The 15,514-nt window shown below is 35.8% G+C and overlaps 1 protein-coding gene and 1 pseudogene across 1 annotated transcript in view; both read right to left on the reverse strand.

The window, feature by feature from the left end:
• The window catches only part of LOC107696522 (dual specificity mitogen-activated protein kinase kinase 2-like), a 14,392-nt gene extending 7,496 nt beyond the window's left edge, over positions 1 to 6,896 (reverse strand). The window contains exons 1-6 of the mRNA XM_016496884.1: positions 6,128 to 6,896; positions 5,841 to 6,051; positions 3,274 to 3,420; positions 2,520 to 2,597; positions 1,606 to 1,657; positions 627 to 751 (exon numbers count right to left, since the gene is read on the reverse strand). Coding sequence (XP_016352370.1) covers positions 627 to 751; positions 1,606 to 1,657; positions 2,520 to 2,597; positions 3,274 to 3,420; positions 5,841 to 6,051; positions 6,128 to 6,216 — 702 coding nt within the window. The 5' untranslated portion in view covers positions 6,217 to 6,896. The remainder of the gene's footprint in view (positions 1 to 626; positions 752 to 1,605; positions 1,658 to 2,519; positions 2,598 to 3,273; positions 3,421 to 5,840; positions 6,052 to 6,127) is intronic.
• Positions 6,897 to 7,874: 978 nt separating this feature from the next.
• Positions 7,875 to 12,741, reverse strand: LOC107696723 (E3 SUMO-protein ligase PIAS4-like; annotated as a pseudogene).
• Positions 12,742 to 15,514: the final 2,773 nt, after the last annotated feature.

The raw sequence follows: 15,514 nt of genomic DNA on the forward strand, positions 1-15,514 counted from the left end.
GACATTATTAACTGTCTTGATATTTACTTTGAAAGCTGACGCTCGCGATTATGGTAAGGGGCGTTACATTTCTGACACGTGCTTGTGGTGTTCGGCCAATCACAATGCACTGGGTCAGCTGGCCAATCAGAGCAGACTGCGCTTGTCAAAGGAGGGGGCTTTGTTGAAAACGACATGTTTGAGAGAGGCGGGGCATAGAGGACCTACAATAATGTACAGTATTTGAAAAATAATGTTTTTTGAACATTAAAGCATGTCAACATATTCTGTTACACCAAATACACAAAATAATGATCTTTAAAATAGCATCATATGACCCCTTTAATTTTTAGTGTATAATTTCAGTTATTTGAATCATTTCTGTATTCAAAATTTTATATTTAAAACATTAATCTCCACATGAATTTAATTGCACTCATGCTACCTCTGAGCCTCATTAAACATCTGAAAATGTACCTACAAGCCATGTTTGTGTACTTCTGTGCCACCTCTGTAGTACAAATTAATTTTAAGGAATGAAGCAAGTGACTGTCTTTATGAACTGACAGAAATCTGTCGTAGCGACGGAACTTTAATCCCTGCAATCGTCACATCTAATCCTCTCTAAAACACCAGTGGAAACATACCGACATGTACGAGCGCGTTCCTACAAAAGAGTTGGCCATTGAGTCGATGAGCTGCCCGCTCACGCCAAAGTCACACAGTTTGATCTCCCCGCGGGAATTGACCAGAATATTTGAAGGTTTCACATCTGTGAACGAGAAAAGACAGTCTCATATTATTTCTGACAGATACTGACAGAATTTGACTGAATTATTTTAGCACATTCTAGACTTATTTCAGTTTTTAGTTTAGACAGGGCTTGACAGTGCACGCATTGCCCTCATATTTGGGACCAAAAATAGATGTGTAAAAACTGTACAATGTGTTTAGAAGCATGTGTGCAAATAAAAGTCCCAGCAGGCCCTTAAAAAGTCTAAAACAAAACAATTTCATTACATTTAATGTCCTAAAAGTTCTTAAACATCTTAATTGGTACAACAAATGTCTTTTAATCGTTTAAAGAGGTCTTACATGTCGGGATGAAAAACTGAAATTATATTATTTCCTAATGTGACTTCATAGGCACAATAACTATAAATACACTGCAAAAAAGTTGCTGCCTTACATTTTTTTTTTTTTTTTTTTTAAGTACAATCAACTGTATAAGTAATTTCAACTTAAATTACATTAAACTGACTTAAAAATATAAGTTAAATCTTGTATAACTTATTTAAATTAGTTCAAAATTTTGATAAGTTAATGTTGTCATGACTTATTGATCATACAATTTTTACAGTGTACAGTATATACATGTTTTAGACGGTTCTAAAATGTTTCCTTAGATTTGGCCTATAAATAATAGCATAATTATTAATTATTAAGTTTGAAGTGGAGTCAACACCCACTGTACTTTTTTTGTGTTCTAATAAATTAAATTATTCTGCTTGTAAATGTCACCTTGTATATGTTTAAGGAAAACATTTTTTATGTGCTCCTACGTATTTCAACTTATGAGCACATGTGCTCCTTGGGAAAAAAGTAAGGGTTAATTAATTTCTTTACCTCTGTGAATAATCTGGTGCTTTTCTCGAAGGTAAGCGAGACCTCTTAAAACCTGTTTGAAGAAAAAAAGAAAGAAAAATACATTCTGAAATCTAATAAAAGGTATAAATGTTGTTCCAAAACCATATGAGTTGGGGTTTTTGTTGTGGAAACAACAGGAAAATTTCACAGAATGTCAAACTCATCTTTTTCCATATATCAACAGCATGAATGAAATTTGAGAACTTCAATGGAGATATTTCATTGTTTGGAAAAAGAGCAGCATGAACACTGCGCTAGACATCTCATTTAGCCTTTCACTGAATAAAGCAAGTCATGCAGATTTGGGAGGAACTATTGCTATAAAAAGAAAAGATTAAAAGTCAAAAATGTGACAACTGCAGATCATATTGTGCTTTAAATACTACATTAGTGATGCACGAATACTTTTTCCAGAAAGAGTACGATACGCTGATACTTTCACTTTTGGTACTTTCCAATAATGGTTACAGATACCAGTTTCAGAAACCTGAATCATATCATCTGGCTTAATTCATTTTATCAAATATATGTTTCCTTAAATTATTTTCACTCTTAATTATGCCTGTTAAAACATATTGCACAAGCTTCTATTACTTTCACTGCACATTCTACGGCTCTATTGTATTTTATCTTTCATTTAATGGCAGATCGCACATTTAGAGCTGTACCAGAGCAGCGGTACACATCACATGACATTTTATTTAATAATGTAGAGTACCACTCTACATAAATCATGCAACAGCTAATGTTTTTACTTACATATACACTTTAGTATTGTATAGGTGCACCAATAGTACACACACAAAAAAACATGTGAAACATCTAAAACATTCTGAAGTTGGGCTTTTGTAATTGAACTCAGAGTTTTACATATTATTCGAGTAAACACTCACGGCTATGCTGACTTTCCCCAAGATCTCCTCTGGAATTCTGCGAGCCTCTTTCTGAACCTGATCCAAAGAGCCTCCGTCCTGACAACAAGGAGAAACACACAAAACCAATAACCACAATTAAGAGTTTTTAAAGGGCCCTCGTTGTGAAGTTTTGTATTCATGTTGTTTAGGCCATCTATATATGTTAGTGCAGGGTTTCCCAAACAGAACACATCAGAATAAGAATTGAAATATTTTATGTACCTGAATATCATGTCATTGTTAAACAATATCAGAGAGCCACAAGCATGTGTCAGTGTTGTTAAATTATGAAATGATTTACTTAATCTCAGAGGGACTTCTGGGCTCGTATTCACAAAACATTTTATCTTACCACTAAGAGTTCTCCTAAATAGCAGTAAAAGTTTTTAGCTAAGAGCTTTCTCTAAGGAACAAACTTTTACTAAGGAATAGAGAGCAGTCTTTAGCTAAGAGTAAGCGACCTCATTGCTATGGATGATGTCAGCATGCTTACTAACTATGCACACAGTGTTTGGCTCTGTCAGAGATTTATTCATAGAAATATTGTAGAGCAAAAATTTAGGAGTCCTAAATTTAGGACTGACACACCCATTATTTTTAAGATTCTCTCCTAAATCAGCATGTTATGAGCTACTTTTAGCCTTACGATGTTTTGTGAATACGGGCCCAGGTATATATCTTAGCTCAATGGGGTTGGTCTGAAAAAATTTGGGGAAAAAGCCCCTAAACGTACCATGTTCTCCATACAGATGCTAATCTCCCCGTCGCTGTAAAACGCCCCGTAGAAACCCACGATGTACGGAGAGTTACACTCATGCAGGACCTGCAGCTCCCTGATGATCTGGTGCCTGATGGCTGGCTTGATCTCCAGATGAATTAACTACAGAAACACAGAAAACACACACATGCAGCACACATACGCGCCTAGTTGGGTATTTTCATTATGTCTATGGACAGCATCATTGTAGAAATCAACAGGGGACATTTATGATAGAATGATTGGAGATGGGATGATGCATTTTTTTGTAGTTTGGGTTTTTTAAATTTGTTTTGGGTTACATGATGGAAATTAAGTCTGTGGTTCACACAAGTTCAAGATATTTTGACGTTTTATTCTAGGACATAAAATCCACCAGTAATTTCTCCTAATGATTTTTAAAGCTTTTACTTGTCTTGAAATAGGCGTTTGTTAACAACCATCTAAATGGGACTATAGAGATTGTCAGGACATTAAACGTCACGCCGAACAGGTAAACTCATCCACTCACTAGATTGTGTTTATAATCACACTTTTGCAAACTATTCTGACTCAAACTTTCATGGAAAATGTTTTTAAGTAACGACTGAAAGAGTTGTGAAGTCATGCGACCGTTTATAGCCTACGTGTAGCTTTTTACTTCTGATGATTGTATTTAGGCTTCAAAAAGTTGTGTTCATTTGTGGAGATTATCATGACGAACAAACACGCAAGACTCGTAAACATTTGGTCACAGAGCTGATTTTCTGCACTAATCCAAAAGCCAGTGGAAAAATCCTATTGGGTTTCTGGTGATGCGAACTTACAAAAATATCTCATCGCTGCAGCGCTCTATACACTTATTGTGAAAGTCTAGCAGGACAGATGGAGGGTTTAAAAGCGGAAATGTGAAACTTATACTACGAAATGCAATTATTTGACTTGTTTTCTGAGATGAAGACATTTGTCTGGTTCATTCCGTGTGAAATCAGCTTCCCCGGCTCAAATTTTTGATTTTGCATATATTTTTTCTGAAGAAAGATAGACATGTATAGTGATGACAGCCAAAATATTAAATGTCATGGATGAATATTTACTGAGTAATCCACTATTTTGTAGAGGGGGGTCAAAATGGCAATTTTCACCTGAGATTCAGAGCCAAATTACAGGGGGTAAAAATGACTTCAGAGAGCAGCATCATTATTTTATTTTTACACAGAGATTGGTAGGTCTGTTAGTAAAATCTGTTGACTTTAGCAATCTTTGTTGCATTATGTGCCAATGGTGACCATTCAAAAATGGGGAAAGAGCACTTTTCAAGTTTTTTCTCCAAAGTTTGCATGCCTGTAACTCAAGAAGTATTAAAGATATCTTAATGCCCTTTTAGATATTGGGTCTTAACAAACTTTCCTTTTGGCGTCTTTATTTTTAAGGCCCTATATGGTTCGGTTCCAGAGATAATGGAATTTCAATATGGCTCCAGGAGTAAATCGTTAAACAGCTATGTTCTATGCAATTGTTTTAATAGAGGTAAACAAGATACAATTCTAATTTAAACATTATCTCTTCTTCAGACATTGTTGTTTGAATAAAATAAGAATCAGCTGCATACAAAGTGACCAAATCTGGTTTTCAACCACTGAAAATGGGTAATATTCAACAATCTGGACATTGAGCCTCATTGAGATCCCCATATCTCTGGGATTGAACGATGTAGGGCCTTGAAATTTAAGATTCCAAAAGAAAAGTTTATTAACAACTAGAATCTAAAATCATATTGCGATATCTTTAATACTTCCTGAGTTATAGGCATGCAAACTTTGGAAAAATAATATTTATGGCACTAAGACAGGTATGTTCAATGCAGTTGTCCTGACAGAAGGAAACAAGATACATATCTAGTTTCAATATTATTTGTTCTTCAGATATTCCTCTTTAAAAGAAAAGAAAAGCATCATATTTTTGCAAACTGACCCACATTTGGTTTTTGGCCACTGAAAATGTGTACATTTGAACGATTTACTCCTGGAGCCATATTGAAATCCCAATATCTCTGGAACTGAACCATATAGGGCCTTAAAAATAAAGATGCCAAAAGGAAAGTTTGTTAAGACCCAATATCTAAAAGGACATTAAGATATCTTTAATACTTCTAGAGTTACAGGCATGCAAACTTCGGAGAAAAAACTTAAAAGACCAACACCGGCACATAAAGCAACAAAGATTGCTCAAGTCAACAGATTTTACGATGATCAGATTATGATGCTCATGCTGCTATCTTTCTGAAGTCATTTTTAACCCCCTGTAATTTGACTCTGAATCTCAGGTGAAAACTGCCATTTTGACCCCCATCTACAAAATAGTGGATTACTCAGTAAATATTCATCCATGACATTTAATATTTTGGCTTTCATCACTATACATGTCTATCTTTCTTCAGAAAAAATATTAGCAAAATCAAAAGTTTGAGCCAGGGACCTCTGGTTGAGTTGACACGGAATGACTCTTCTGTCAAACTGAATGTTTCTGATGAAAATGGCAAATGAAAAATGTTGGCGACTCACCTTCCGGGCCATTACAAGGCCAGAGGGTTTGTGGCACACTTTATTAACCACACCTCCATTTCCAGCTCCCAGTTCACAGATATGCTGGAAATCATCATCTTTCAGCTCGCCCAGATTGGCTTTCTGCGTGAGAAAAGCTGCCAGACGCTTCTTCTGCAGCTCATCCAAATCCAGCTCTTCCAGCTTCTTCTGTAGGGTCTCAAGATTCGCTCTGAGATTACATAACGAAAAATATGTCAAGTGACATGCACACAATCTTCTCTTTCCAGGTTGGACTACATACTTACTCTGAAGCTGCATCGATGGATGTAGAGGTCGTCTGTGCCTCTCCGGATCCGGTTATAACTATGGGCTCTGGTCTCTTTTTCGGAGCCATGGCTGATGTTTGAAAAGGCTGAGGAGACCTTTAATCTAAAGCGAGCTCAGACTGAGCTTTACTGTATAATAACTGATTTACAGCTTGTCATCGAGCTGGTAAGTTCCCAGATCAGTCTATAAAAACTCCTCAACCTGTTTACTGTCCAGATCTGATCATAATTATATTTAAACACTAGGAGTATGAATGTCTGTACTGTGAGCTGACATTCACTTTAATTCACACTAATGTGATGCGGACTCTTATAACGTTACTATATAGAGATAACAATCAAGCCATAAAATCACCTGTAACCTATAAACAACATGTGCTACTGTCGCTAACACACGACACCACACGTGCGCCTTAGCAAAAAGCACATTCACTTTATAAAACTAGTATAAATGAACTAGAAGTAATAAAAGACATTATTTTGATTTCTCGGTCCGCGCGACAGGATGCTGTTAGCTTGCTAGCATCGTTCCGAGTGTCTGCTGAGGTTTAAAGCGTCTGTCAGCGCTCACTGTCTCTCTCATGTAATGGTAAATGAGTTCCCGAGCTCCGTGGCGAGTGAAGCCGGTCCCGGTGAGCGGGATGTCCCGGTAGAGGAGGCTGAGGATGAGGAAAACGCGGTGAACTTCGGCCCAGCTGCTCTCCGCAGGTTACCGGAAACATCAGAGCGCAGAACCCGCGCCAACTCTCGCGAGATGAGAGAGGAACGCTCGCTTAAAGTTCATTTGGCATTTTATTAATATTTTATGTTGCTATTTTAATTTTGAACAAGCTACCACGTTATAGTTGTTTCACTAATTGTGATTTTTTAAAATAAACTACCAGTCAAAAGTTTTTGGACAGTAAGATTTGTTTTTGAATAATACTTTTCTGCTCACCAAGCCTGCATTTTTTATTTTTATTCAAAATACAGCAAAAGCAGTAATATTGTGAAATTTAAAATACTAGTAATAGTAATAATTTCTACCAAAAACACTGACTGGTCTGGTTAGTGATGTTGGACTGCTATTATTTTGAACACAACTGTATGTAATTGTATACTGGCGAATATGTTTTTCTATTATATTTCTATTTTATTTATTTTACAGGTGGTATTATGGTTATCAGTACCTTTTAAGGGGGTAAAAATATATTGTTTAAATAGCAATGTTATTTTAGTATCTTTGAAATACTCAATTTTTTTATATTTTGAATTAGTTTTGATTTTTCCATTTTAATTTAAAAGTTTTAGTAATTTTGTGTATTTTCCTAATTTATTGCAACTTTACTTATATTTTATTATTTTTATTTGCAGACTCATTGCAGGCAAGCTGCAAATTCTTTATCAATATAAATGCTCAGTCATACCAAAAATATAATGTATAGAATGTGCAGTCAAAGTAATTTTAAAATGGCTTTGAATAAGTTTCAACTAAATTTAGACACACACAACACATCTGACCACATGCAGAACACAATGAATGAATGAGAACAGGTTCACATCAGTCATCAGATTGTCATTAAGCTACAAAACATTTGGAAATGTGATTCTAAATTACTGTCAGAGGTAATATTAACAATTATTAAAATCTAGAACAGAAACAAACAAAAAAACAGAAAAAATAAATACTTAAAGCTCAGTTAATAGTTTTGGACCTGGGTTTTTTCGACTTTTGGGTTTAGTAGTTTTAACTAGATTTTCTAAAGTGCACACTTTTGTCTTCTAAATATGTAGAAACAGTCTCTTCTTTGTGGAAATCTTCATCGTCGGAGGAAAACGGAGTCAGATCCACGATAACGCTGCGCACCGGTTTAGTTCACATCTATCACGGGAAAATCAGATCAGATCAGATCCTTCCTCTCTGTCATGAGAACACAGAGATGAATGCAGCTGATCTTACTGTGTTCGATCTGTTGATGTTGAACAGATTCTTTGTTTTTGTCGCTCTTGTCGTGTCTCACGGCCCTCCAGCTGCTGTCAGACAGATATTCAATCTCCTCCACCTCTTCAACACATTTCTCCAGAACTTCACACAGCAAACAAACAGCAACTGCAGCAGAAGAGATGTCTCAGGATTTATTATATAAACTGCAGACATCACTAAACTGCCATGTGCATTGTCTGATTTATTTGTTAACATCATTACTGTGATTGAATGTAGAAATTCCTGCTTCAAACGCAAGCAAAAACTTATTTCAAATTAGATTTTTTTTGTTACTGTTAACAGTAGATTGTGTCACCAAACCGATTGCTACAAATGCCCACAAAATGCAATATATGACTGCAAAAAAGTACTTGCATGAGATCTTGTTTTTTATATTATAACATGATAGCAATATCACAAGAGCGAGAGAGCTGGTTTCATAAATATGTGCATGATTGCAAACGTGATATTTATTTTATACAAATACACAGTGTTTTAAATTTACATTTTAAATTGAAACAAAAGTTATTTTCTTTATTTTGCCTATGAAAATAGTTCCAAACAAATCAATAGCAGAACTGTTTCCGAGCAACACAGTGGTGTTTCATTACTGACTCAATCAGCTCCTTTGAACGAATCATTTGAATAAATGATTCACTCAATAAGTGATTCGCCGCCACTGACTGGCAGATAAAGCTTCATATTTATCATTTTATTTTTTCATATTTCTATATTCAAAATTTAATTTTGAAAACATCAATCTCATTACATTTATGCAGATGTAATTGTACCAATTCAGATGCACCTCTGCAGTGCAAAGTTGAATTTTGTTGCTTCATTTGTGATTTCATTTGCTTGGTAACAGCTCTATATAGTGTCTTATTATTATTAGAGCTATATATAGTCACACTGACTTCATCTGCAAAGTATTACTAAATAAAATATGCAAGCAAAGCAGTAAAAGAGCAGGGAATGGTTGGCTGCAGGTGAGATTACCTGTCGATCCGCAGCTCATCAAACGGAGCGTATCTGTGGCACACGGGACACGTCCACCTGGACTTCTTCTCGTTCATTTGCAGGTTCTGAGAGACTCAGACTTTCTGTTAGTGAGAAAGTGTTCTGTTGTGTCTGTTTCCAGGAAAACATCTTTGCTTGTGTTTCACAGAGGAATACAGAGGCATGGGTGTTTCTTCAACAGGGTTGTTATTGTTAACTAAAACTAAAACCATAAAAACATTTTCATTACTTTAAACTAAAATGTTAACTGAAATAAAACTAAAGATTTTAAAAATGATTTTATTTCAGCTAGTTGCATAGGCAACATTTCTTATTTTTTAAGTTTAACTTGAATAAAACTAAAATTAATAAAAACTTAATAGACATATTTAAAAAAAACAAAACAAATGAAAATTACAAACACAATAAAACTACTAAAACTTTGATTGAAATTAAAGTGAAAACAGAAAATATAAAAATATATTTAATTCAAAATAGTAACAATATCAGTGATATTAAATAACATTATTCTTCAATTGCATGGGCTGATTTGTAATAAAACAAACAGGTTTCTGACAACTTCAAACAACTTCTTGTTAAATGAAGCTCATTAAATAAACATTCCTGAAAACTTTTTGCTGTCAAATATACATAATACCATATATAATTTGAGATGTAGTGGAAATAAAATTTTGATAAAAATGACAAAAATACCTGAATTCTTACTTACTGGACAGATTAGAGATACTTGCAAATCTGTAGTAGAAACCTCATTTTCTGGATCAGAGCACAACTTCTCAGAAACTGTCAAAATAAATAAATAAATAACAAATACACACAAATAAATAAAATATATACTTGAAATAATAATAATAATAATAATAACAATAATAATATAATAAATAATAATAATAATAATACAGAATATGTTACAGAAAAGATCTGCTCACTAAACACAATGATTAATTTTCTTTTTCTTTTTTTCTCTTTTAACAATAAAAAGTTTGGACCAACTCAAATTTCAAGACTGGACCATATGTTCTGGTCTTGGAACATTTCACTGATGTTCAAGGGTCAACGCTGGTCTGTTAGCGGTTGATTAAAGTTGGCAGGCCCGCCTCCTCATGAATATTATAACGTGAGATCATTTCTGAGACAGATGTTGATGAAATATTTTATTTATCCTATAGAAAACTATTGTAGACGTAGTTCGAATGCTATGTTTTGAGAGAAGTCACACGCGAAAGAATGGGATTATAGCTGAAGTTGCTTGCAGCTGGCATCTGCACTGATACTAGGTTGATCTTTTAGGTCACATTGCCCTCAAACATGGCCTTTCGATACAAATAATGAGGCAAACACACTGAATAATCACTTTCTGATAAGCCATTTGGCAGTCTTAGAAAGAAAGCAAGACGATAAAGTGAAGTAACTGTAGCAAGAGTTTGAAGATGAGCCAAAAAGAACATCTGCGATAAGATCATTGGTTGAAAACTGTATAAAAGTGTAAACTGTGAGTGAGATGCTCAGATGTCCTGCATCTCGGCTTTCTTATCTTCTTGCAATAAAGTCAAACAACAAAACTCCTGAGCATCCTGAGCATTATTCTGCAGGACAGAGAAGACTTTACTACGGAAGCTGTTTCCGCCACTGAATAAAATATAAAACAAGGTCACTGCAACTTTTTATCTCAGAATTCTGACTTTATTCTCAGAATTGCCAGATATAAAGTTATAAAGTCAGAATTGTGTGATATAAACTCTGACTTTTTTCTTGCATTTGTAAGTTCTCAACTCGTAATTGACTTTTTTTCTCAGAATTGTGTGATATAAACTCACAAGTGCGAGAAATAACGTCAAAAATGCTAGATATAAACTCCCAATTGTGAGAAATAATGTCAGAATTGCATGATACAAATTCGCAGTTGCAAGTTAAAAACTCAGATTTGTAAGATATATAAACATATAAACTCGCAATTCACAATTTTCTCAGAATTGTGAGATGTGAACTCATGATTACCTTGTTTTATTTTTTATTCGGTGACAGAAATGGGCTTCCATCCTTTTCTCCACTAGAACATACCTTGCCGAAGTTTCCCCACACCACTGATAATCGGTTTGTGAATGTAGGGTAGGCCTACAAATCAGGCGTGAGGTCGATTGGACGACATGGACGAGAAGGTTCAGTCCCTATTTTATCAGATGAACAGGTACACTGGGAATAAGATGTAAAAATGACACAAAATGAAGCTAAATGAATGAACAATGTCAAAACAATCATTTAGAAATAATGAAGTAACCAACAACGGTTTAAAACCAGCCATCATCAGAACTTCAATGCCTCGACTGTTTATAGACAATTAGAATACATTTTTTTTTTCTAAGACTAAGACGGAGTTATTAACGTTCCTATTAAGCTATGAAAATGGTATTTCTGAATGTTCTATTATTTCAAAAGGTCTTTTTTTGAAATGTTTCATTCCATTTGATAATTTTGTTACTTTTAAATGTTCTCTGAACATTTGGCATAGTTTTTATATACTTTACTTGAGTCAACATCTATTTTATCTCAAGAAATAAACAAAAACATGGTTTTAGTTTTAGTTAACTATAATAACCCTGGTTTAAAACGCACATTTGGTTCAGTTTTTCCATTTATTTATAATTTGCATTGCATGCATTTCACTCTTTCAGACAAATATAAACAGACATCCACAAAAATGCACATATGTAAGGTTACTGAAATAATAAATATTTATTTAAATTTTAAGATATGTTGCAAAGGATTGTCTAGCATGCTTTTAAAATCATGAAGGAAAATGAAAAAGTTATATTGTGATATTGTTATATATCAACATCACTCACAACAAACAAACAATAACACTGTCCATTAAGGCTCTGATGAAAAATAAAGAGTGACAGAAACTCACTTGCTGTTCTGGATCTGAGCTTGTTGACTTGCACGGAGATGAAAAAAGAAATCTGAGTTCTGCAAGGCTCCTCCATACATTGGCACTGAAAACATGAGAAAGTATATGCACATACAGACATTCTACATCAAAAACATAGGTTCAAACTGATTTTAATAAGAGAAAGGGTATATTTTTAGCTTTTTGTTATCACCTTATTGCAGTGCACTTACATAATCGTGATGTGTGACAAATTAATTTGTGCATTAGTCAAATTATTATGCTATTTAGTGTCCCAATTAATATGACATCATAAATAAAAACTAAATGCATGATTAAAAGCTAGATTTCCCACATATGCATCATGCCCAGAGGTGTAGGTGGCAGAATTGTGTCCAGTGTCTGGTAGAAAGGCAGTTTGATCATCTGTGGTTCTGTATAGATTGATATGAGTGTCTGGGGTTTCTCGGGCGAGACACATGTTGGCATGGAGATGATTTCTACAGGACTGGGCTTTGAGCTCCTGCGGGCATCTTTGGAAAACTGCCGGAGTTTGTGCAGCTCTCGAACAGCAGACAGCAGCTCAGGACTGCGTTCATTGTGCAGCAGATCCACGACTCTCTTCATGAGATCCTTCTTCAGGCCGCTTTTACTCTTGCCCATCTTGGAGAGCAGAAGACGAAGCTACGTCACCTGTAAGGCCTCCAGCATCACCTGCAGTACAGGTGAGTTACTGATGAACTTTACATCACAGAGTGTTTACATTATCATTTAGGATACATTTATGATGAACAAAGCAACTTCCATTATCATTCTTGTAGTCATTCCAGGTCATTCCATGGCCTCAATAGCCATTTTTAAACATATCTGCATTAAAATAAATAAATAAATAAATAAAATAAAAACAATTATTAAAGGCCGTTTCATGGCCTGTCTGCATCAAAAACATCAAAGCATCGTTTTGGCCAACAGGAAATGTAATTAATGAACTGAATTCTAACGAATGAATATAAAATCCGTATGAAAAATTGACGTTTATTTAAAAATGCTCTTGTTGAACACAGAACACATTCCTCATACTTTTACCTTCTCCCTTTATAATATAGTGATGTGTGGTTTGTCAGTTTTAGAGTATGTGTATGTCAGTATGGTATTACTGAATTATTTGTTACTCAAAAGATATACAGTAAATGTGCTCTCTTTTGTAATCCCACATATTCATTTCCAATGGCACCGTAAATTTTGATCATGAAATAAACTATTTGCAGGGGGAAAATGGTGATAAAAAAGTCTTGACTAGGATGCAACAACAGCACCAAAGTACTGGTAAATTCTGTGATGTCAGCCATCGGAAATTATCTTTAAAGGTGGCAAATCATGAAAATCTGATATTTTCTGTGTTTGCGTGCTATAATTGTGTCCCTGGTGCATCTACCAACACAGAAAAGGACAACCCAGTAACTTTGTTTTGGTAAGCCTTTTTCGGCAAGCTTGTGAAAAAACAGTGCGCCAGATTTCACTCCCCTGGTGACGTAGTAAAAGGATCTCATTATAATATTACCGCCCCTTAATCTGCACATTTCCACCTACAGCGGCATTATTTTGATTTCGACAACGGTGTACCAGTTCTAACGCCATGGCAAAAGTTGGAGCAAAGCATGCAAACTGTTGTCTTTGGCTGCACTGACGAACACTATTTATAGTCCCAGCCTCTGAGGAGACGAGAGAGTAGTGCATTTATTGATTTATTTACTGCTGCCACACAGTTCTAATAAAAACATGTGATTTCTTTCCCAGCTGTTTACCTTCACAGACATAAATGACTGTTTTTGTAACTCCTGTGTTTTTAACGAGAATTAAAGAGAACATAGTTTAGTACTCACATGCCGTGTAACAGCTGCTTTCTGTGCGCGTGCTTCAGATGTGTGTGCTCCGAAAACCATATATCAGAAGCTTAAAGTAATATGGCTTTAAAACGCATGATTTCAGCACAATAGACTTGATAATCAAAACCAAAAACAGATGTTTTTTAGCGGAGTATCTGAGGAACGAGCTGTAAAGGCACAACCCTATTCTGGAAGAGGGGGCGGGGAGCAGCAGCTCATTTGCATTTAAAGAGACATGCACAAAAACAGCCTGTTTCTGCTTCTGCTTCTGATTTGGCATCCTCATCCGGATTTATGGAGAGTATGGATGTGGCCCCGGTGTGCATTAATGTGTTCTAGCCTCGCAGCGGAGATTACTGACACTATTCTTAACTCTAGGGCTCCTCCACGAGGCGCCTGTATGCCCTTATGTGGATGTTTTTGCATCTTGGTGTAGGCAACGCAAACTAGATCCAGTTCATTGCCGTTTAGGTTCAATACTGGAGTTTCAGCAGAGTCATTTTTCAAAGGGGGTAGCCCCTGCCACTCTTAAGGTTTACATTGCAGCCATATCGAGAAGGGTCTGGCTGCAGCTGGCGCTTGCACTCTCAGACGTGCATTCTCAGGCGTGCACTCAGACACTTGCACTTCCGCTAGCGACGTCACTTGCAGTCTTTTTTATTTTTTATTTTGTATACATATTCATTATATTAATAAACTGTATATTTAATTTGATTGGCTCTATCCTCTCTTAAGAGAATAGGGGATCTGCAGGGAGCCCTTCTTGTATGGACCTTGCCCCGGGGCTGGTTAAGGTGTTACTGTGACCTAAGCCTGATTCCTAATGTTGCTTCGACTCCATTTCGCTTCCAGCAAGTGGTCTTGGAGGCTTATTCCCCTGCTGATGCGGGGTCTGATAGTGATGTGCACCCAGAGAGGGCGTTTAAGATCTATGTCGACCGCACATCCCAGTGGCATGGATCTGACCAATTGTTTGTATGTTTCGGTCGTAAAAACAAGGGAGCTGCCATCACCTTGTGTGAACAGGCCTTAATGCTATTTCATGCATTCTATAAAGGATGAGATATAAAGGATGCAGTACTACTCTATAGGTAACATGAGATTGGCAGAAACTGTGTGTTATGTTTTATGTCTCCCTTAAGTGACATTATTAAAGCAATAAGCCCCAAGAAGCCATGGGTTAGTGATTTATAACAGATAAGGGGCATTGTTAGGCTCTCTTTGCAGGTCTTCCAGCCACTTCTATGAAACCTCTACAATTAATCCAAAATGCCGCTGCAAGATTATTTTTAATGAGCCGAAAAGAATGCATGTCACACCTCTTTTCATCAATTTGCACTGGCTACCAGTAGCTGCTCGCATTAAATTTAGGGGTGCTCCGATCAGGATTTTTGAGACCGATCACCGATCACAGAAAGCAGTATCTGCCGAGTACTTTTTACAGTATTACAGTATTTTTAAAGCCTTCTTTTTATCATGTAAAATTATTCTCCAATCAGGAATTTTAGACATTTATTCAGGGCCTGAATTTCACTTTTGAAAATGAATTCACCTCTTAGGTGACTCTTGTGAGAGGGGATTTTTAATTTGAGGGGTGGAGGGGAGCCTTTTTT

Source organism: Sinocyclocheilus anshuiensis, unplaced genomic scaffold (genome assembly GCF_001515605.1).
Source record: "Sinocyclocheilus anshuiensis isolate Anshui unplaced genomic scaffold, SAMN03320099.WGS_v1.1 scaffold217, whole genome shotgun sequence".
NCBI classification, from domain to species: Eukaryota; Metazoa; Chordata; class Actinopteri; order Cypriniformes; family Cyprinidae; genus Sinocyclocheilus; species Sinocyclocheilus anshuiensis.